We start from the raw sequence: 22,711 nt of genomic DNA on the forward strand, positions 1-22,711 counted from the left end.
TTTTTTTTTTTTTTTTAAATCACAAGTGAGGTTTCCTTTGTTTCACAAAAGCTCAATGGACTGAGAAATCTGGCACCAATACTGCTGCGCGTGGCTGCTTAAAGTGGCAGAGGATGCCTGCTAGGAGTGGAAGGCTCTGTGGGCTCTCCTAGCCCAGAGAATTCAAATCCCAATGGCTTATTAGTTTTTAAGTTATACAAAAAGCCTTGTGCCTCCATGGGTGCAACATAAGCCTTAGCTAAAAATCAAATGCCTCAAAATAATTACAATGCAATGGGCCAGTCTTCGGGCGGCGGAGGGAGGGTGAGGGGGACAAATCCAATGGAATCCCACCCTCAAGGGGCCTAGTGCTGTCCCCAGTTCAGAGCGCTGCTTTGCTGTGAGAAAAAGTGAAACAAGTGCCTGCGGCTGCAGCTTAGGGCTCATGCAGAGCATATTGGATGCCCTTCACTGGCCACTCTCGGGGTTACTAAGCAATCAGGCTTGGGGGAAACGTGGCCAGAATGACCAAGGTCTTCTGCTTCTAAAAAGCAGGTGAAACTGCCAGTAACTTCTTATTTAAAGCATTTAGATTCATAGATTACAGAGTCAGAAGGGACCCAATGCATGTCCAACCCCCTACCCCTGGTAGGAAAGAGGACCAAGGTCATATGACCCCAGCCAGGTGACTGTCAAGCCTCCTCTTGAAGACCTCCAAGTTAGGTGACAGCACCACCTCTCTTGGAAGCCCATTCCAGACTCTGGCCACCCTTCTTGTAAAAAAATTCTTCCTAATGTATAACCTAAATCTACTCTGCACTAGTTTGCACTCGTTATTCCTAGTTGCTCCCTTGGGTGCTCTGATAAACAGCACATCCCCAATTCCCTGCTGTCCTCCCCTGATAAATTAGGAAGCACCTGTTCATCCAAGCACTTATAAGCAGCTATAGTTAATCATTCAACTCAGAAGTGAGGAAGTGGCCGACCCAACATATTCTAGCCCAAGTGCCCGAGTCGCTGGGCAGAGGACAGACTAGCCCATAGCACCTGCCTGTTTTCCCTGCATCACAGTGTTTACTGTGGCACTGCACACTGCAGGGAGGTACCCATTTGTGTTCTTGCAATCAGAGCCTGGAGTGCTCTCCAGCAGACCAGACCAGAATGCAGCAGGGCTCAAGGGCAGCAGTTTCAGGTAAATTCAGGCAGGATTTTCACTAAGTCAGAAGGAAAGCAACAGCAAGCACCATCCATCAGGTCGGTGACTCACTCTGAAGCATGCTCAGAACATGGAAGTAGATTCCTGTGCTGTAGTGGCAGTGCACAATCTGGACTGAAAGACTTAAGAGGGGAGAAGCCTTTGACATTTCATTAGCACAGTGGGGCAACTGGGATCTTGGCAACCTGGGAGGCAAGGGAAATGGTTGGCATACTTCTGCTACGGAGCCATCAACAGTGAGTTACCAGGCTAATTAATGTTCTGTGAGCTGCACTGGCTTCTGGTAAGCTTCTGCTGGAAGTGAACGGGTTGGTTTTAACAAGAGTCCTCAATGGTTTGGGATCTGGTTATGTGGGAATTAGCTATCCCTAGAAGCCAGACCGAGGGCTCCATTGAAGTGCACGAGAGAAGAAGGCAGCTGGCAGGATGTTCTCTATGAAGGCTCCTGTTTTGCACGTCTCTCTCCTCTTAAGCCAAAGCCTGAACATGTCAAAAATTCCATGCACATTCAACACTCATCTGCTCTTTCCTTATCCTGGCTGCTGAAGAAGGGGTAAAAAGGCCTCACACCTTTTAATTATAATAGTGCTGAACGATGATCAGATACACCAAGATACTCTCTAAAAATAAAATCTTATGAATTCAAATCAGCTTTTCAGATCACCCTCATTGGGTTCATTATTCTCTTTGCACCTCTCAGAGCCACTGATCCAGGATTTCTGAAGACTCAGGAAGACCACCAGCAGTTTGGGCTCTGGTTTGGAAACTTCTTTGCCTTCATAAAGGCTAAAACTTTGTTTTAAAACATAAAAGCACAATTTTGCAGCAGCAAAAAATCACAGAGCCTGTCTCTACCCAGGAGGAGGCATGGTGAGAACCCATCCATCTTCCTAGAACTTTGCCCAGTAATTAGAACCACATTGCAGAAGAAGCAGCAAGCACTACAGAGGCAGCACTATCCTAGCATGTCTCCAAGAGGCTAAGGGTCAGGACAGCTCACCTGCAATGACTTTCTCCACAGCATACTCAAAGCTGGAGGTATGGATGGATTTATGGCCCTCTCTGGCAGCATGGAGAGCAGCCTCATTGCAGATGTTTGCTACGTCAGCACCTGTGAATAAGGCAGGTTACAAAAGTTACATTTTATTTGTTATGATGGGCAAGAAGAGGCAGGGGGGCAGCAGAAACAGCAAGGCAAGTCTGGAGGAGGATACAGGGAAGTAAAACACGCTTGCTTCATGAGCCCCCTTTGTTACTTAGAAACAGAGAACAAACTTAATTCGTGGTGTTTATGTTGGATTTAAACAATGCAACTGCCTTGGCAATCAGCACCAGGCTGCCATGCAGGGGACAGAGTTCAGCAATCAATTAACAGGGCTAAAAAGCCCAGGCTGGCTTTTGACAAGAGGAGTGTTGTGGGCCGGCTGGGATTGGCATGGGCCAGGGCGTTGTTCAAGCAGCAGCCACACAAACCTCTGCACAGAAGAGAAAGAACATCTGTTCTGAGTTTGTGTATGTGTGTGTGTGGGTGATGGTGGTGGGGGGCTGGTGAAAGAAGTCACGAAGAGGCAGCATGCTGGGGCCTGTTAGAGGGGAAAATCTAGAAAAAGATCTTCCAGGAACTGCATGAGAAAAAAAAAAAAAAAACATTGAGGCCCTGTGCTCAGCAGCTCAGTTTCAAGCTGCCAACTGCCCACTCTGACCAGCGGCTGGGTATGGGAACCAGGAGAGTGGTTTGATTTTACCCTGTACTACAAAGTAACCTCTATTCCTTTCCACCCGAGATGGAATCCTTTTTTCCGTTAAAGCTTTTATTGATTTAGCAATCTCTTCCTGGCTCAGCGTAGTGAAGTGCAGCTCATTTGCAATAGCAGCCTGGTGGTGGTAGCCTTCTCTCATAGGAATCTGGGTCACAAGCATTGTAGAGGCTCATTCCCCCTCCCTCCCCCTCCACCAGGCAGCAGACAGCTGGGTGCCTGAAAAGGTTAAGAGCATTCCTCTTCAGGCATGTTGGTATGGGAGGGACTGCCCAGGTTCTAGCCACGTCAGGAATAGATGAAGAAAAAAAATCACAGAGACAAAATACATCATACGTGAGGGCTGACAAAAACAAGAGCCATGAGCTCACAAGCAAGGAAACCCTGACAGTGCATCGAGCCCTGGCAAGGAACAAGCGTCTTGTACCGCTGAATCCTGGGGTGAGCTCAGCCAGGTGCTGCGAGTAGAAGCTGCCAGTCTGGGTGAGCTTCAGCCCCTTCAAGTACTGCTCGAAGATCTCTCTCCTGTCCTGTGAAGAAAAGACAGAGCATTTATAGGGAGAGGCAAGTGCTCAGTGATAGCACCAGTGATCTGGAGACCGGGCAGGGGCTTTCGGTAGAACCCCAACACAGCCAGGCACTTTGCTGGGAAGCTGGAAGTACAGGACCTAAGTGCCTGGTGCTGAGGAAAAGACAAGGCCACCAGAGGGCGAAGCTGCCCCACTCCACTGCCCTCACTGCCATCACCCCGGGGGGCCTGGATGCATCCACAGCTCTCAAATTCAGGACAGATGCATGAAGGCTTCCAGTAAGTCCTCCCAGAGTCACTCTGTCCCCTCCCAGCTTTGGCTTTGGTTTATGGCTTAACATTGCTTCTGCCATCATAGGACTTACGGGTGAGGAACCAGGAGCTTGGCTGGTGTGTCTGTGCCCTCCTGTGCTGTCACAGGAACCCTTCTGCTCCCTGAGCAGCATGTGACAATCTCAAGATTAAGTTGGGGGCTGAATGACAGCTGGCAGGGGGCCAACAAGTGACTCATGCAGAAGATCCTGATTAAAACAATGGGCTCCATTGCCAGGGATTTTTTTCCCCCCACCCACCACCACTTTCCTCCTCCAGGGCAGCAACACGATCTGGCACCGGAACCATGAACCGTATCAGGCATTTAAGGTATTTTGCATGGAAACCCCGAGGAAGATGGTAAAGCTGCAGATGGGAGGAGGAGACGCTCTGCATGAGAGCGTGTCCTCACTGCTGCTTTCCAAGCCTCTGTTGCGATGCCAAAGGCATGGGACTCCTGCTGCTAAACAGATCTGAGCATGCTCGGGGTTCAGAGGGAGAGTCGCATGTATCCAGAAGCAACAGGGCAAGTGGGGGACAGAGCGCTGGGGGCATTGAAGGTGTATTCCTGCCCTCAGCTCTCTCCACACAGGCTGCACTAGCTACAGCACCACATTAGGTAGCCCTTAGCTTCAGATGGAAGAGCAAGAGCACACAGATGCATCATAAAACTCTTGCCTCCAGTACACAACAGCCACCTTGCAGTAAAGCTCTCAACCACAGCTAGACAGAAGCAGAGGGAGACACCTGAAACTGTGAGTCATCCTGTCGGTGCAGAAGACTCTGCATTACCACAGTGAGTCTTTGCTTTGAGGCACAGACATAAGCAACAGAAACATGGTTCCCAATCTCTATTGGCCCATGGCCAACAAGACGGAGCAAGTACCACATTAGACTTCACTCTCCCTGGCAGCCTGAGTTTTCATTAATTAATTTCCTGTAGCTGTGAACAAGGCCCGACAGCCCTGCAAGGCAGACTGACAGCAAGCCATGACCATTGAAATAGGTTTGCCACTCCCACCAAAGATTTGGGCATCACCTACACAGGTATTCATGAAATGGTGATGTAGTGGGACAGCAGTTTCACAGCTATATTGGGAGGGTGAAAGGAGGGAGGTGGTATATACCTGGAGTGTTGGAAGATCAATAAAAATGTGTCGGTCGAGCCTCCCTGGTCTTATGAGAGCATCATCCAAGACATCAGCGCGGTTGGTAGAAGCCAGCACTATTACATGATCCCTGGTCCCCATGCCTGTGGGGAAACAAGAGCAAAAATAAGTGTGATGGGATTTGCTATTGCAGGGCTCCCATTCTGCTGTGCAAGGGTATAGCTGGGGTGGGGAGAAGGAAGCCACAGCTGAAAACTTCAGGACATGAGGCAGACAAGCTGCAGACTTTTGCTTCCTGTTACTTCGGGATGCTGGCCTGGAAGGCAATCCTGCACCATTCATGCCAGGCCATACCTATTTTCTTGTACTAACACTAGTCTTTAGTTAGCACAGCTCATCTACCCCAGTGTTTACTTCATGAACTCTGTCAGTTGTAGCCCAGTGTGAAAAGAAAGCCTCAGCCTGAAGAGCTCACCTTCCAAACTCACATCATACAAGCAATGGCAATTACCATGTATTTGGGCAATGACGTTCAACACATGCAGCCTGTTACCGCCAGGGTTTAGGCAGGGCCCTTGCCTCCCAGACTGTAAGAACAAAAGGAACATAAGGGTTTAGAGGTCTGGAGTCATGGGGGGGTGTGGGGCCAGTGCAGGAGAAAGGCACCACGGGGCTGTCGCTTGTGTAGCTCAAGCGGGGAGCAAAAGAACCATGTTGAGTCACTGAACCATGCTGCTTATTTGTTATGTTCCATCAGGTGCCTGGAGGCCTCTGGGTATGTGTCACTCAATATATTCTTCCAAGCAGCAGATGTCAATAGCTCTGGCATACAGCAAGCTTCCAGGGAAGGCCTGGGCTGGTTCCTTTCTCTTCCTTGACTGCCAAGTCAGATGCTACAGCAAAGCAGCCTCCTGAACATAAGCCTGTCGAGTTTCAGCTCTCCCCAGCTCCCACCGCAAAGCTGCCAAATGTGTCAACACACACTAGCTCAGCAGAGAGATTAAGGCTACAGGTAAATCACAGGACTGGCCCTACAGGAAAAAGCAGCTTGTTCCACCATGCACCTCAGTTCTTCCTCCCCACAGGACACTGTCAGAATAAGCTCCCAAAGAGGATGAAGCACCATCATTCTTTGGTCATGTATTACATTGCACTTCAGAGCGTAATAAATAAGCAGAGAGACTGGCAGTCACATGGGGGATAACAGCCTTCATTCACACGGCAGGATTAGACTGTACTGTACATTATCTGCTTTGCAGCTGGACAGATTCAGTCTTAAAATAGGTCTGACTATTAGGATGTATATAACAAAAGCAAAACTACTGACTGTATTCTTCTTGCATCAGCCTCGTGCTCCTAGCCTGGGTCCCAGAGGCCTGAAACATCCACTCCAAGAAAACCAAGTCAGCATCTCTGAATCTGTACTAAGCCTCCCAACATGATGTCACCTGGCTATTAAAAGGTTTTGGCTTCAGTGGCCACAGGATCAGTCATGAGGAGCAGCCAACAAAAGCAACCCCTGCGAGTTGTATTGGTGAATAAAACTAGTATTGGAAATCCAGCCTTAAAAAAAACATCTTTGCATTTGTACGGCTTAGAGACAAACTGCTTGGAAAAAGAAAGGGTTAAATGGCTTTGATTAATTTAACCACTCTGTCTCTTCCCTGCAGTAAGGGGAGAGCATCAGGCCAAGAGACTTCTTGTTTCAGCAATTGCAGTGTGTGTGTCTCCAGCCACTACACTTGCAAAGCGCCACTGGAGCACAGCCACCTCGGGGAGGGGGGCAGACTATCGGGTCAGTGACTAGCTTGCAACAGGATCAGCTGGGAAGAGAAGGATTGTAGACAACGGCCATGAGCAAACGGTTGCTGCTTAATGCCCAGGGTTTGTGGTGTAGACCAGGCTTTGGGATCTCACCAGGTTGAGGTCATTTACAAGGAAATGGTGTGATCAGGCTTCCCCTTCTCCTGTTCACTATGTGCTCAGAATTCCCTGCTCAAGTCACACACAGGTGTGGACGTTGTTACAGTTGTCACCTTTTACTCCAGTGAGTAGGAGGCTCCTGGTACAAGCTGGGACACAAACCTGCAGGGCTCACCCCATTCACCTAGGCTGAGTTCCATCTCCAGCACATCCATCAGAAGATCCTCCTTAACCTTCTGTGGGTTCCTCAGAGCCAACACAGGGCCTCCTCTCTGGGGAAATCTGGTTGCAAACAAACATCTCCATGCTGCCTGCTTCACTCATCTACCCAAGTCCAGACTTCCCTTCTGTTCACACTCAAATCTTGAGTGGGTCTCCCTGAGGTGTCCTCACAGACACCTAACCATCAGATGCAGCTCAGGATCACCACAGAGCTCTTGACATTCCCCTCCCTGCCATCTTCCTTGATCACCGTGGACACCTTTTCTGGCTTTGACAAACACAGCTTCGCTGCTCCTGGACCCACTTAAAGCTGTTAAAGGAGGAGGAGGGACGTGGATTTCAAGACAGATAAAATCCTTAAACTTGGGAGAGACTACAAAGAAATGCGACTGGCAAGGGGGGCAAAAATGCAGGTTTAAGTCTGGAATCCTTGTGGAGGTAGAAAGGCCCTCCACAAGGCTGGGTGAGAGCAACACTCACCATCCATCTCCACCAGCAGCTGGTTCAAGGTCTGCTCCCCCTCAGCGTTGAAGAATGACATGCTGGTTGAGCGTTTCTTTCCCACAGCATCTATCTCATCGATATACACAATGCAGGGGGCACGAGCCCGGGCTTCTTTGAAGAGGCTACGAACACGAGCCGCTCCAAGACCTAGGGAAGGACAAGGAATCAGGGGAGAAATAGGGGAATTACAAAGGTCAAGCTGTATACACTATATATATTTTAATTATCTGTGGTACAATAGCACCGATAGGCCACAACCAAGACAGAAGCCTGGCCCTGGTCAAATCCTTGGCAGGTAATAGCCCTTGCTGTCAAGAGATTACAATCAAGCAAAAGGACGGACAGACAGACCAGAAGCAAGACATGAAAAAGTAAAATGAAAGACCAAGATCATATAGCAAATCAGGACACAAATATGCAGCATCCTAAATCCCGACCAGTACTAGAGCACACTGCCTCTTCACTGGGCTCACAGTACTCCAGGCATCCTCAAAAGCTGCTCTAGGAAAGTAGAAAAAAAAAAAGGCCTTTCACTCTAGGCACACTTGTCCCTGCTGTGGGTTAGAGATTCACCCACCCAGCCCCTGTGCTGTGCTCTATGTAAGAAGCCAGATTCCTAGGGAGGGCAGACACCCTTACCCTTACACAGGGAAAGCAGCCTGGAGGGGAGAGCTTCAGTTCCAGAAACATGAGGCAATAGTGCACGTGCAGACTGGGCAGTCAGTGAGCAGGGGTCCTGGGCAACTGCTCTGCTGGTTAGGGGACAGGCCTGGCTGCTGGCAGGAAAAAAGAGGGGCACAGCAGTGTGAATGCCACATCCTAGACAGCAAGGAGAGCTGCAACAGGGGCTGAGGACATCAGGTTTGCTACAGGCAGCAGGACAAAGAGCTCTCCCTTGAACAGCAGAAAGGGATGGAAGGAGGCCACATTATAATAGTCAGGCAGGGAGCTCATGCTGGCAGTTGTGCCAATGGCACTGACTATCAGCGACAACACATGTTGCATCATCTACACATATGCTCAGGCCAACCTTGCCTGGGTTTGGCTCCTTGTCCCAGGCACAGGCAGCAGTTTTGCATGCTCCAGCAGATTGAACTACCCCTCCACCTGCATTCTTTCCTGTCCAAGGTCAACAGACTTACCTCCTATCACCTCTATGAACTCAGAGCCAGCCATTGCCAGAAACGGCACTTTTGCCTCGGTAGCCACAGCCTTTGCCAACAAGGTCTTTCCACAGCCGGGAGGGCCAAGCAACAGGACGCCTTTGGGCACCTTGGCCCCAAGTTGGAGGTAACGGTCTGGGTTCTGCAAGCACAACACAGTTCTGTCAGGTGCTGGAGGGTAGGTGGAGGGAAACGAGGATGGGGGGCTGGCCACGGTGTGCATTTTTAGAGGGGCAACATTCAGAGTTTAATTTGTGATTAATTTATCCAAAATAGGCAAGAAAAGCATCAGGGGCTCTGAGTTCATGTGAGCAGCAGCCTGTGCTCTCCTGCTCAGTACTCGCCATTACAGAGACTGGCTTTTGCTGTCACTGGCAGCTTGTTTAAACAGGCTCAGCACAAGACAAAGAGAGAGTGCATCCTGCTTAGACCATTCAGGAACACAGGCAGCAAAGACACTGGAGCTCATTCGCCCTCACCTCACCCCCTCCCCCAGAAGAAAGGATTATAAAACATTAGAAGTACTGTGAACAAGATGCACAGCTAAGGAAAGGTGAGCCTGAGGAATTCTACCCAACTTCAACATTCCCTCCCTGCAGGGAGGACCTCTGTCTTTTGCCGTCTAGGTCAGAATCACTCTGACCCTGGGAATCAGGCTGCACTCATATGGGCTGTCCAGCAGATCTGCCCTCTCCGCCTCTGTTCACAGCAAAAGCATTTGTAGCTCTTACCTTCAAGTAATCCACAAATTCCTTGACCTCCATTTTGGCTTCATGCATTCCTGCCACATCCTTGAAGCTGATCCCTTTCCCAGACTTCCCGTCTACAATGGTGAAGCGAGCCATTTTCAGCTGGTTCTGTAAAGGAGACAGCATGTGAAATCTAAGGGCAGAGTCTTGGCATGGAAGGAGGGGCAGACTAGCAATGCTGGGTGAGATCAGATAATGGAATTCACCTACTTCCTTGAGCTATAGGAAGCATAATGCATGACCTCCTCTAACAAGATGCATCACAAAGCCCAGCATATGTCTCTGTTGTAACTGAGCAGAGTGACTCAGTGCCACCAGTGTTTCACTTTTGTGAAGACAGTAGTGCCATTCCGGTAACAGGGGCTGGGACTGGCAATTCAGTAACTTTCCTAACCGATATCTTTTCCAGTAATAGACACAGAGGAAACCTGCAGCAGCTCCACCTCCCAACCAAGCAATCAAGTTCAAAATCTGAGCAGAGGGCCCAGATCTGCAGGGCAATATCCTCATTCTGATTTCTAAGCCTCAGACCTTAGGTATATTTGGGCTGGATATAAATGAATGTGGAGAAACATAAGTGAATGGTTCTTTACCATCAATACACCACTCTGCACTATCATCTGGCACTGCTGCCACAGTTTCTGTTCCAAGGCAGTTCAACAAATGGAACTACAGGCTCTCAAATGTAACAGGCACCACATTTGAGCCTCCTGGTGTGCGTTAAGCCACAGTGACAGTCAAAACAACAATTTAGTTAAACACCCTCCCTGTAACTGCTCATTATGCTTTGCTGAAAACAGCTACTAAGATTTTTTTTTTTTTAAGGTGTGTGGGGAGTTTATGGCAGTTCAGACCCTCGAAACACAGGTCCAACTGCAGAGAGTCAGACAGGGAGGGCCCAACTATAACCACACATGCCAGAGCAGAAACTAGCCCAGAAAGCCCCCTGCACTCCAAGTTTTAAAGCTCCTCTGCTCTTCCAAGCAGTTGCATTTCATTCTACAAAATGAATGCAGAGCCAGCAAAGAAATGCCCAGGCAGAGATATACTGGGAAACATCTTAACGGGGATTTGGATTCAGTGCTCTCTTCATTCAAGAGTCCCTAGGATTAATGCAACCACACCCAGGTCAGATTTACACAGTCCTGTCTGCTGATGGAGGGGAAAGGGGATTTGACTGATGTTACACACAGGGCCTGTGGCATGAGGGGAAGAGGCCAGCCCCTAATGAAATCCAGAATTTGAACATATTTTATACATTGAGAAGTCATTTTGCAAAAACTAGAGATTCCTACTCACAACTGTATGGGAAGCATGTTGGCAAGCCAGAACGAAAAACACCATTTGCAGCTGCAACTCATTAGTGAGCTTTGAAAATAGCATAGCAAACTGCATTGCAAATTCACTGAGCTCAGCCCTTCTTGCTGTCAGGGAAAGAAAGGGCCTCAGCTGAAGCCAGTTACTGTATAATCTAGTCAGCTGATCAGGATAGGAAAAGATGCAAGATATGTCAAGACCGCACAGTTTCTGGCATCAGTTAATTCTCATCTTCTGTTGACTTTATGGGGGGGAGGGGGGAAGGAGGAGGAGGAGATCAGGCCAATACAAGATGAGACACACCAAAAGCTTCAAGACAACTAAACGCAGCTGGGCTTGGTGTACTTACAAAGGCACTGAATCCTCCTTCCCATTCTGCTCTCAAAGCCAGACGGCCGAAGTACCAAAACATGGCTATTCCTATTACGAGTGATCCCAGGGAATGGAGGGCCCTGAAAAACAAACACAACACAGTAGCAAGCCAGGTACAGATTTCAGCAGATGGCCATAAGACAGTTATTCAACTGATCTATTCTTGGGACATTACAAAGGTCCTAGCAGTTCGTCTAGAAGTGCAACAACAGAGGGGAAAAAGAAACAAAAGAAAAATGGCATCAGGAATATTTTTCATACAACAAAAACCACAAGTTACATAACTGAAAGGGGTCAACAGAGGCCAGGCAGATACAGATGATATCTGCCAAAGTGACACTGCCTTATCACCTCTTTCAGAGGCATATCTGCTTGTGATAAAAATGGGCTAGATCTTGTGCAGCTGATTTAGGATCTGGTGGGGGTAAGGCAGCATACTTCTCCAAGTGAGGAGAGCTAGACAGAGGAGCCTAATGGCTTCTTTGCATGGACTGGACCTAGCACCTTAAATCCTTTGGGCAGCTAAAGGTTTGGCTCCTTAGATCAGAGCCACCACAAGGCTTCTCAGGTCTACATGGGCTAGTAATGGGCCCTCAGGGCCAGTTACTCAGCCAGGGATCACTAGACTGCAAAGTCCAGTCATGGTCCTTGGATCATGGGCATGGTTCTTACGCTCTCTATGCATACAACACTGCTGAGTCCCCAGACCCTAAAGCTTTGTCTACAGCACAGGGAGTTAGAAAAAATAGTCACCTTTATTTTGCCAACAGTGCAAACAAGGGCTTGGTTCTGCACAGTGCCTAGCATCTGAACAGACCCAGAGCTGCAAGTACTGTATACCTCACAGGATCAGGCCCTGAATTCTGAAGTCACCACAAATAATGTACAACCCTACATCTTTTAGGGTTCCTCTTTTCACAGGAGAACAGTGTTGTTAGGTAATGGATATGCAGCCAGGAACACAAGCTTGCTGCTTATCCAAAAAAAAAAAAATTATAAATCTACAAGTTTCAGTCACATGATCAGAAGCAATAAATGCTGCATCTCATTCTAAACCAGTTGCCTTCACAGTCAGGGATGAAAAATTGCCATGTCTATTGCTCTTCAGGAGCCCCTGAAGGAAAGCCCACGCACACCCAGTTGATGCTGTTACCATCTGCTACATTACAAGAATGCAGCTAAGTAATGCTGGAAGACGGCTATGGCTCCCCTGAACCAGCAGGGTAATTTGAAACATCACAGCACCCTTTCCCTTCCATTTTTATGGTAAAGGAATTTCTTGGGCTAGAAGATGCCGGATTTCTGCAGCTTTGCTAGTGGTTTAGAGAGTAAGTTGATTAAAAGCACTTCCTACACTCGAGTCATGCACATGCTTAGAGAGAACTTCCCTCTACCATGGTCTGTTTGCCCTCCAGGAAGGAGGCGCTTCTGGACACGTCCAAGTCCTTAGCAAGGGGGCTTTATAAGTCTGTTTGTACTGTGGATTCCATAAATCTTGTTTTGCAAGAACATGCTGCCAGCTTTAACAGAAGGACAAATAAACCACAGCAGCAGCAAACAGACTGCAAGATACTGGTACTGGTGTTTAGAAACAAAAAAAACCTACATTCCAGTCAGCACTCTTAAATCCTTTCAGGGAGATTTCTCTCCCCCCCGCCTCCTCTTTTCACTCCTCTCTTGCAGGCTGATATTAGAATTAAAAGCTTTAGCCAGTGTTGAATTGTTTTGACAATGACACCTGGGATTTGGACTGGGAAAAAAAAAAAAGTCTATAAATTTAATAGGAGCCCTTGCTTCTCGCTGACACCAAGTCTTATCATTAAAGCCGTTCGTCTCAGCACACGGCTCCAAGTCTGAGCGAGTGCCAGATCCTGCTATCTGTCTGACCTGCAGCTATTGTTTTCATGGGCCAAAGCTAAGGGGGTTTATTTTTATAAACTGGCTCAACCCACCATAAGCCAGCTTCATGTTTAAAGTAGGGAAAGGCTGACTAGGATTCCCACTTCTCTTTGCGCTGGTGGATAATGTCACATTTGCTGAGCCCACTGTGTTACGAGGTTTATTGTGGTTTGCGCTATGAGAATCGATTAAAAGGACAGAAGTGCTCCATTAGGAAATTACTTTTACAAAAATCCATAGCAACTCATGCCAGCTTTCTCAGGCTTGCAGATCCTCACTCTAGGGACTCTGAGCCTCTTGCACATTCCTGTCCTTTGCCAACATTTGCTGGTCTCAGTTGAGTCCTGCAGAAGGAGCTCAGTCCCTGATGTTTAGCTGCCTTCTAAAACAGGGCCTATGGTTGTAAGACACTTGTACACTCTTCAGGGCAGGGGCTGCCTCTGTTCTGGAGTTTGTCCAGTACTGTGCATAGGGTTACAGCCATAACATGTATAAGAAATAGCAACTAACACAACATACTTTTCAAAGGGGCTATGGCGCTGGTAGGAAACTGGGATCCTGTCCTTTCTATCAATGTTCAGCTGGTCCTCCAATGCGCTCAGCTTTTCTTCAAACTTGTCAATATTGACCACAGGCATTCTGAAAACCTCTACACGTGCCTGGACAAAGAAGACAGAGACAGACATGTGATAGTGTAAAGTTACAGCAGCAAGTACTAGCATAGGGGGATTAGGGTAAACTCCCCTCTAACTCAGGGTCGCCGTCTGTCCAGCAAGTGCACCAAAACAGGAGCAAGTAGCAACGGAACAGAACTTAGACCAAAGGAAAAAAAAATAACTCTCGCCTTTCAGTCACACAAAGACATGCACGCATGTATGCAGTTACATTTTGAGGCAAAGTGTGGAAAATCTCAGCTAACGAACTAGTCTCCAGAAACAGCAATGACTGTGTGCAACTTGGAGGACGGTGTTATTCCTTAAAAAGGCCATTTTTACTGGTAGCCTGGATCCACCTGTGCACCTGCTCAGAAAAAGGACATCCATGCCAGTCCAGTTTCCTGCATGTGGTTGAGATCCTTTAAAGCACTTTTGTACATCCCACACAACAGTGAATGCCAGGAAGTGGTTTGTGAACTCACTGAAGAAAATGAACCAATGACCAAATAAATGATTTACTGTCTAACTCAGTGCTTCTCAACCTTTTTAGGCTCAGGGCACCCCTTGCTAGGCTCAAGTGCCAGCTCTTGGTTTTCATTCTTTGGAGGTTTTTTTTGATTTTGGGAAAATAATACAACATTTTTTTCTGTTGCAAAGAACTCAGAAAGACCACAACACATGGGCCTTTCTTAATACTATGAATTCCTATTTGAAATCTCTGGGCTTATCTTGTGAATGATATTTGCACATATAAAAACCCTAACATTGCATGGCATGGTGCAGCACCCCTGAAAGAATCTCAAGGCACCCCAGGGTGCTGCGGCACCCTGGTTGAGGATCACAGGTCTACTCAATTTCTGGTATTTCTCAGAAGTGACTCCTGAAAAAAGCCCAGCAGGTCAATGCTTAATGCGCACTCAAGGGTTTTGTTTATTAAAAGAAATAAAAGGGTCTATGCATTTAGGGATTGTCAAGGATCCGAAACAAGATCCCACATAGGTGGCTGTGACCATCTCTGCCCATCAGCCAGTAGCAAAAATTTGTACTCAGAGGCATCTTAATTGAGTCTATAAAAGGAAGTATTTAATGGGGCAAAACAAAGAAACAAATCAAAACCCTTTACATTTTTAGAGGTCTGTGACGGTTTTTGTGATATTTAAGCAACCATCACCAGAGAAGAGATTAAAATCCATAATTAAAAATTGGTTTAAATGGCAGAAATCCCCCGAACTTCACATAAGTGACAAAGCAGCAGCTGGGGCTTTCATTAACGAAGACATATCTGATAAATTTCTCCCAACAACTTGATCTGGGATTATTCATTTCAGCAGCACAAAGTCACTCACACGTTGTTTATGTATGATTGCTCCTGGATACAGAAAGATCTCCACTATGCCAGTCTCTGGATTCACCTGCACCCTCTGGATCTCCCCCTTGGCTAGCATCTCATTCGCAAACTCGTTCCAGGTAACGATGCCCACATTCTCTTTCTGGCATTGTATCAGAATCCAGATGATAGACAATAGAAGTAACTGGTTCAATCGAGTGTGGAAAGCAACTTGTTTCTCCTCCTTGCGCTGCTTCTCCTCCCCTTCGGAAAAGGAGAGAGGGGTATGAGAGAATGAAAAGACCTGAAGAATGGACACACAGCACACCAGAGACTGGGTCATCAGCACTGTCAGCCTGCTGTCCTACATGCAGTTCTTCCTGGAAACCTATGCTTAAAAGCAGTATCTGGTCTGTGCTGAGTTCCTGCAGAGCCAGTTTTCCAGCAAGGCTGATGGAGGCCCAAAGAGATCGTGTGACCAGTCCAAGGTCATACACAGTGAATCAGTGTTTTAGATTATGTTACAGCCCTGGACTGTTCTGGCTCCCCGACTTCGTCAGACCGCAAAGCCTCCTCAACTGCCCTCATTACATAGCACTAGTTCAAAAGCCTGTTTATGAAAGTGCAAGCAGCCAGATCCAAAATTAACAGTTGCTAGGAAGCAGGGAAGTTTGCCTTTTAATAACTGGCAATATTTGCTTGTATCATGCTGCTGCTTTCTACCCTTAGAATCTGTTGTAGCTGCTGCCACATTCAGCTGCTCCCCCTGCCCCAAAAGCCAAAGCTGAGAGTGAGAGAGAGAGAGAGACACACACTGTGTGCACAGACTATGTAATAGATACGAATAAGGGTCACATTTTTCATTTCAATTGTCAGTTTGGTAAAAGGAGGAAATGAAACAGCAAGAAGAGTTCAAATCTTGTTTTTGGAAGGTATCTACTCTCTTGCTTTGCACGGAATAATCTTTAGCACATTTTAAAAAGCTTTGATCGGTTGTTTCTGTTTTCACTTAAAAGAGTCTAATCTTGGTCCAGAAGGTCAAAAATCCATTAAATGGTTAGCCAATCCACCAAATGTCCCCTCCCTACTCCGAACTGAGAAACCGTTTATTTCAACTGTCTGGCCCAATACATACAAAAGATCAAACAAAACCATTGGAGCCTTGCTGCTGAAACCAAACCAAAGCCTTTGAGTAATACTGTAACCCGGAGTGGGTAAAATACAGCCCATGGGCCAGAACCGGTCCATCAGGGGATTTTATCTGGCCCGTGGCAGGTCCTTTGGCTTCACTCAGCCCAAATGTGGTGGGCAGCCCAGGCCATGGTGCATGCAGCTGGTCCTGATGCCCCCAGGTATGCAGCAGGGCTCATGTGGCATGGCAGCCAGACTGCTTCCTGGCAGCCCCAGCAGCAGGACCTCCTTCTGGCTGCCACTGCCAGTACTGGACCCCTGCTACCATCACAACCTGGCACTGCTACCTGGCCAACCCAGCCCGTCTGCCCCACATCCACTGCCAGGGTCACTACAAGGTACAGGCAAGGTCTCCATGGAGATCACCCTAGGACCCACACAGGCAGGGTGCGCTCAGCTGGGTGGATGGGGAGGAGGACAGACCAGCAGGGCTGGGGCGGGATCACATGTTGGGACAGCGTGTGGCCAAGGCCCAGGGCAGAGCCGCGATGCACTGCCTGCACATCCCTGCAACGGGCACTGGTTCTGCGGACTGCAGCCCTGCACTGTCGCCACCCCACGATCCAGGCCCTGGCCCTGTTCACCCATCCCAGACGCTGTTCCCTGCCTGCCTGAGGCCCCATCCCATCCCCCTGGTTGGGCATGCCTTGCCTGCATAGTCCATGAGTTTGACAGATGTTCACTTAATCCTATGGTAAAAGACTTATGGGAGGAGTAAAATATAATAAAACTTTAATAATAAATAATAATAAAATTAAATAACACCCTTAACCACTTGTGCAATACTACTTAGGAGGGCAAAACACTTCTCGATTAGGTCTTAGCTCCTAAAAACCTCAAAAGGCCAACAACATTTACATTAGCTAAGACACCAACTGCAAACCAAGATACTTTTAGTTGTCTGTTCTCTCTTTTTCAACTCAAGCTACTCTTTATAAAATGCCAGCTCTTAGTTTTCGCTCATTTTTGAGTGCAGAAAAATAAGAGGAATTCTTCTGTTGCAAAAAACTCAGAAAGACCACACCAGGGCAGGTTTTTGACACTCTGGATTCCTATTTTAAATCTCTGGGTTTATCTTCTGAATCACACATAGTTGTTTGCTCACCTAACAAACCCTGGCACGCTTAAAAAAACCTCTCACAGCACCCTGGTGAAGAATTACTGCTCTAAGCCAAAGCAGCTATTAGTATTATAAAATAAACTTTATGTCGACATTTAATCTAAACTTCATGGTGCTGAGAGAAAATCTCAATACATTCTGTGCTAGTTAAGCTAAGCAAATCCTTATGCATGGTGTATAAAAAAAGGACTAATAAGCTACTAGAAGGCCTATTCCATAGATGGATTTAATTCAACAGTTTATGCGCTGAACATACTTGCCTTTTGTCTTAATATGCAAAAAGCATCTAGTCAAGTAATTTAACTTTAAAACCCCACTGGAAGTATGGCTGACATGTATCCCTGTCTGCATCTAATCCATGTTCTTAAAACTCTGGCCTTTTCCAGGCTGCAGAAAGTCTAGAGCCTGGAAAGGGCAGTGTTGGCAGAGGACTCTGTTTCAAGTGCTGACTACAACTTGATAAAAAACACAAACATCATCCCCTCTGCATTTGGACCTGGATGTTCTTGATACAGAATTTACTACCCACAACACTGTACGTAAATACCATTCTACACACCAACATAAATTACGCCTGCACCACTGGACTGTTAAGTGCATCTGCCTGCTGCAGCCCAGATTAGATTTATTTGCAAATTCATAACAAATGCTCTGACACTGGAATTTATCACTAGCCACCAATTAGATCCTACACACAGCACAACAAAACCAGGGAACAAAAATACGACCAATCAGACACTAAAAAAGTCCTCTGTCCTTCAGATATGCGGCATCATTTTTCAAGTGTTTCCGAGCTCTATTCACTGTTTAACAGGAAAGGTTTGGCTCTAAACAGAAACAATGCAGCTTTTCAGATAAAGTCATAGCTTCAGAACATAGTGACAGCTCAGGTTCTATGTTCACCCATCCCCTTTGTTTTTTCATGCCATTTCCTAACTGCTGCATTATCAGCTAGATCCAGCTACACAAGAATGAGTAAACTAATCACAAAGCTATGGTCTAATAGCCAACAAAGTCTTGTAAAAAAAAAAAAAAAGAATGAAGCAAGGATCCCTTAAAACCAGGTGATATCTTGCAATGTTAAATTAGGACTAAAACAGGCAGACTTTGCTTTTGCCAAAGAAAGTGAGGTGACTCTGAAAGAGGTGAGTCCAAACACAAAAGGCTTAAGCGTTGCTAGGATTTTCAGAGAGATCTCAGGTGGTAAAGCACTTCCAGACCTCTACAGAAAAATACTATTAAAGCCCTTCTCCCTCCTAAGTATCAGATGAAAGCAAGACTGATGGATACAGTACGTCCCTTCAGAGTATGGGGCTTCTCCCATCTTTCTAGGTTTTTCTCATGAGAGGCAACCATGACTTTGACGAGACCACTGCAAAACAGGTCACAGTGAAATCATAGCTGGAACAGTGTATCTTACAACAATGCACTTTTTGATTTAAGACCCAGAAATGACCATGCCTTCAATGCTACAGCTGAGGACATTCAGAAGACAATGCCTTAGGAAGCTAGAGGAAAGGCACTTTCTGCTGCCAGAGGTGATCCTTTACTCCATATTCAGGATGGTACAGCTGACTGTGCACTTTAAACCTCCTGGTTACCATACCTCGGTTATCTTGCTACTGCAGTTTGTCAGAAAATGCAGCCACCCTTACAGAGCAGCATCCATGTTACAGCATTAGCTGCTTGCAATAAATAACAGTGACTGGAGACAACACTTGCAGGCAACAGCTGTGGGAACATTTCCAGCTCTTTACCTTCAAAAAAGCCTTCATGAAGAAATGATTTGCCATTAACCCCAAACCTGAACTCTATGATTAAAAGCTTGCAGGGTTGCAGTGACAGTCCGAGGAGTTCTTTTTAATAATTACTGCAGAGACCATCTTTCCCCTGGAGACATGGAGGAGGACTCCACTTCCCAAAGTCAAATTATTCATTCATCACAGGGGAAGAAAGGCCGCAGAACTCAGCAGGTTACTGTTTACAAATGTGTAACAGCCACGGTATTTCTTAAAGGATCTCTGGGCCAGGCATTCTTGTGTGGTCTGCCTGGCACCACAAAACCCAAACTCTCAGAAAAAAAATACTCAATGCAGGTCCTGTGTGGCACAGTGTCTCATGATAAATTCTATATCAGTTCCCAGCACGTGTTTCTCTCAGTTTGCTAGTGCAGGAAAAGGTTAGGCAGACAGGAGGAGCATTCCTTGCATAAAGGAGGCAAGAATGAGGACCTTGAATTGGATTAAAGCATCCAGACCCTGGCACTTCCCTGGCTAGGTGGACGCCACAGGGGCACTGTTCTGTTTGGCACTGGACAAATGCAACGCCATACTTTCTATGCCATTAGTAAGCCTCAGAGCATGCTACAAAAGTGTTATGTACCATTACCTCCATTCTACAGATGGGGAAACAGAAAAAGGCAACAAAACAACTTGCTCAAGGTCACCTAGCCGAACAGGCATAGAGCCAGAAAAAAAATATGCTGACTCTCAGGGCTCTGTCCACTAGGACACAGTGTCTCAAATTTGGCAGCTTTAAAGGTGATATTTGTGAACATTTGACACTGACACTCTCCAATATTTGAAGCAATAACTACTACTATGAATTTAGGTGGCATCCTGTGGATATTGCCTATTCCCACCCCACAAACACATGGATGTCACTCTGATTTGGAAAACTTCATACGTACCCTTATCATCCCCCGAAGATTTCTTTTTAGGTCTTTCATTTTTATCATTATTCCACTGAGAGCCCGAGGTAGTAAAATAGCACGTGCCACCTATGAACAAATATAGTTAGGAGTTTAATAACAGATGGGACGACTCAGTTCTGGGGAAGAGGCCCAGAAAGGGAAGGGAGGCAGATAAGCCTCAAATGCACCAAGGAAAGAGTTCTGTTCTCTCACGTGCACGATTCCCATCAATGCCAACAGAAAACTGGAACAGATGTGAGCAAGAGAGGGGCAATTTGGCATAGCATTTCTAATCAATGTTTTTTTTCCCCCCCAGTAATCCATTCAAACTACAGCTCCATTTAGAAATAGTTTGAAAATAGCAGGTGAGTCCCCTGGAAAGAACTCTTCAACAGTTCCTGAGCATGCACATTTGCCAGTAAAGTGTCAGCTTGGAGCTTGCCAGTGCACTAATATCAGTACCTTACACAAGCAATGGTAAAGGTGCACTATGGGAAACATGGCATGTGCTGCCAATGAACACAGCTTGGCAGCTAGCATCATTTCAACACCTATACAGAAAGCCTACTGAGCGGGTGGCTGCTGTGTGCTAAGGAGGGCTGCCTTTGCCAGGGGAGCATATGAAAGGAAGTATGTGTGTGTGGGGGGGGTGTTAGCAGTCGTCTTCCTGTCTAGAGCAGGGAGGCTCGACCCAACGATTTGCAAGGTCCTTCCAGTCCCTAACATCTATGACTCTATGATGTTCAGGCATGACATAAAATAACTGGATGCTGTTGCTTTCATCATTACCCATTCCTTCTAGGGCTCAGAAAGGTGGGCAAGCCTAGAAAGCAGGGAACTGGATGGAGGAAGTTATAGTACTCCCATATTGGAGGGTCCACCAAAGTTGGCGAGGAATATATGGACTCCCCCCCACATTGTGCAAGGAGGGGAGTTTTTTTAAACACAGCATGCACGTGCCTGGAGCGACTGCTCATCAACGAGCTGCTGGTCGGACCCTGAGATCATCACGACTTCACAGACGTTAGGGCTGGGAGGACCTCTAAGATCATCGGGTCCAGCCTCCTGCCTGCCCCAGGGGCAGGAAGTCAGCTGGGGTCACAGGATCCCAGCAAGATCAGCATCCAAACATTTATCTTGGCGCAGGGAAACTACCCACGGGACAGCAACCAGAGTCCGGTTTTAGGCTTCTAGCACTTCCGTGGTTCGCTCAGCTCCCATACACTTGTGAACCGGGGACACGGTTTGAACTCCCAACAGAGCACCGCTGTGGTAAAGATTTCCTCGTCACCAGTCCCTCACTGAAAAGCCCAAGATTCCTCCACTCTAAACACCGAAACACTCGAACGAGCTGTCGCAGGGGCTGTCTGTGGTGTGTTACCGAGGCCAGGAAGCTGACCAACGGCTGGGATTACTTCCGCTTCAGAAAGATGCAAAGGGCCCTTTAGGGAGACCAGTGGACGACCTGCCCCCGGGGATGGACCCGACAGCAGTCTCGCCCCCGGGATGCGCAGCTCACCCAAGAGTTTCCAGAGCCCAACGGGGTGCTGCAGCAGATGCCGCTTTGCCAGCGAGGCGCCGAGCCCTTGAAACGTGGGGGTGAGCGGTCGCGACAGGAGGCTCTGCGGAGACGGAAAGACGGGAAATCAACCAGGGCCATGTCAGGACGCGGGGAAGGAGGGGAGATCGGCTCTGTCGCAGGGCCTGGTGCTGCTCTTGGCTGGGCTGAGGAAGGGGAGGGCGAGAGCACCCGCCGGGCTCCCCTCCCCCAGACCTCTCGCACACACGCGGGCGCTCCGCCTACCTGAAGCACGCCGCCGCCTTGCAGGGCCCGGGCCCAGCCCCGAGGGCAGCGGCTCGGAGCCAGGCGCCGCCAGCGAGGTCCCCGCAGCAGCAATAGCAGCGCCATAACGCGCCGCGGCCTGCCAGCGGGACCGGAAGAGCCGCCTGAAGTCGCGGCGGCCATCTTGGAACCGCTGCCCGCTTTCAAGATGGCCGACGTCTCGCGGAGCCGGCCGGCCGAGCTCCGCTCCCTCCCCTCCCAGCCCCGCCCAATTGATGCAGCCTAGGGGCTCTCTGCGCTGGGAAAGGAGCGGTGTGAGCTAACACCGAGTGGGTGTAATTAAAGATATCACGTCTGCCGCGAGTCCTGGTTCCGCTGGTGCCTAGGAGGATTTGGCCAGCTTTCAGGTACAGGCGCCCTTCCCCAGGCACAGGAGATTGCAAAGACCGCACGAGGTCTAGGTACAAAAGGAATTCAAGCTCGTGGCAGAGGTGATATCTTTTCTCAGACCAACTACATAGTCTCAAAATACATACGTAAATAAGTAAATGTCTTTATTGACAAGCTTTCAGGCACAGGCACCCTTCACCAGGCACAGGAGATTGCAAAGACTGCACAAGTTCTAGGTACGAGGAATCCAAGCTCGTGGCAGAGGTGATATCTTCAATTAGACCAACTAAATAGTTGCAAAAAAACATGAATTTGTTTGCAGGGTTTTTGGTTGTAGCCGTGTTGGTCTAAGGACATAGGCAAGTTTCTTTTGAACAGATGTGATGTCTTGTATTGAACCAACTGAGTAGCTGGAAAAAAGTTCTTAGCAAGCTTTTGGGTGAAGTTACCCTTTGCCAGGCATAGGGAGTCTGCTAGTCTTTGTTTGCAAGCTTTCAGGCT

At 47.7% G+C, this 22,711-nt stretch overlaps 1 protein-coding gene across 2 annotated transcripts in view; it reads right to left on the reverse strand.

Annotated features, from left to right (window-relative positions):
• The window catches only part of SPG7 (SPG7, paraplegin matrix AAA peptidase subunit), a 33,946-nt gene extending 11,985 nt beyond the window's left edge, over positions 1–21,961 (reverse strand). Inside the window, exons 1-12 of one of the 2 annotated variants that reach the window (XM_019504768.1) lie at positions 21,842–21,961; positions 21,557–21,659; positions 20,035–20,124; positions 15,054–15,298; positions 13,571–13,710; positions 11,130–11,232; positions 9,446–9,571; positions 8,694–8,856; positions 7,528–7,698; positions 4,921–5,045; positions 3,380–3,482; positions 2,196–2,306 (exon numbers count right to left, since the gene is read on the reverse strand). In XM_019504768.1, coding sequence (XP_019360313.1) covers positions 2,196–2,306; positions 3,380–3,482; positions 4,921–5,045; positions 7,528–7,698; positions 8,694–8,856; positions 9,446–9,571; positions 11,130–11,232; positions 13,571–13,710; positions 15,054–15,298; positions 20,035–20,124; positions 21,557–21,659; positions 21,842–21,946 — 1,585 coding nt within the window. In that variant the 5' untranslated portion in view covers positions 21,947–21,961. Of the gene's footprint in view, positions 1–2,195; positions 2,307–3,379; positions 3,483–4,920; positions 5,046–7,527; positions 7,699–8,693; positions 8,857–9,445; positions 9,572–11,129; positions 11,233–13,570; positions 13,711–15,053; positions 15,339–20,034; positions 20,125–21,556; positions 21,660–21,841 lie in introns of those variants that run through there. The other variant, XM_019504778.1, reaches the window with a different exon arrangement.
• Positions 21,962–22,711: the final 750 nt, after the last annotated feature.

Source organism: Gavialis gangeticus, unplaced genomic scaffold, assembly GCF_001723915.1.
Source record: "Gavialis gangeticus isolate Ggan-Ray unplaced genomic scaffold, GavGan_comp1, whole genome shotgun sequence".
NCBI classification, from domain to species: Eukaryota; Metazoa; Chordata; order Crocodylia; family Gavialidae; genus Gavialis; species Gavialis gangeticus.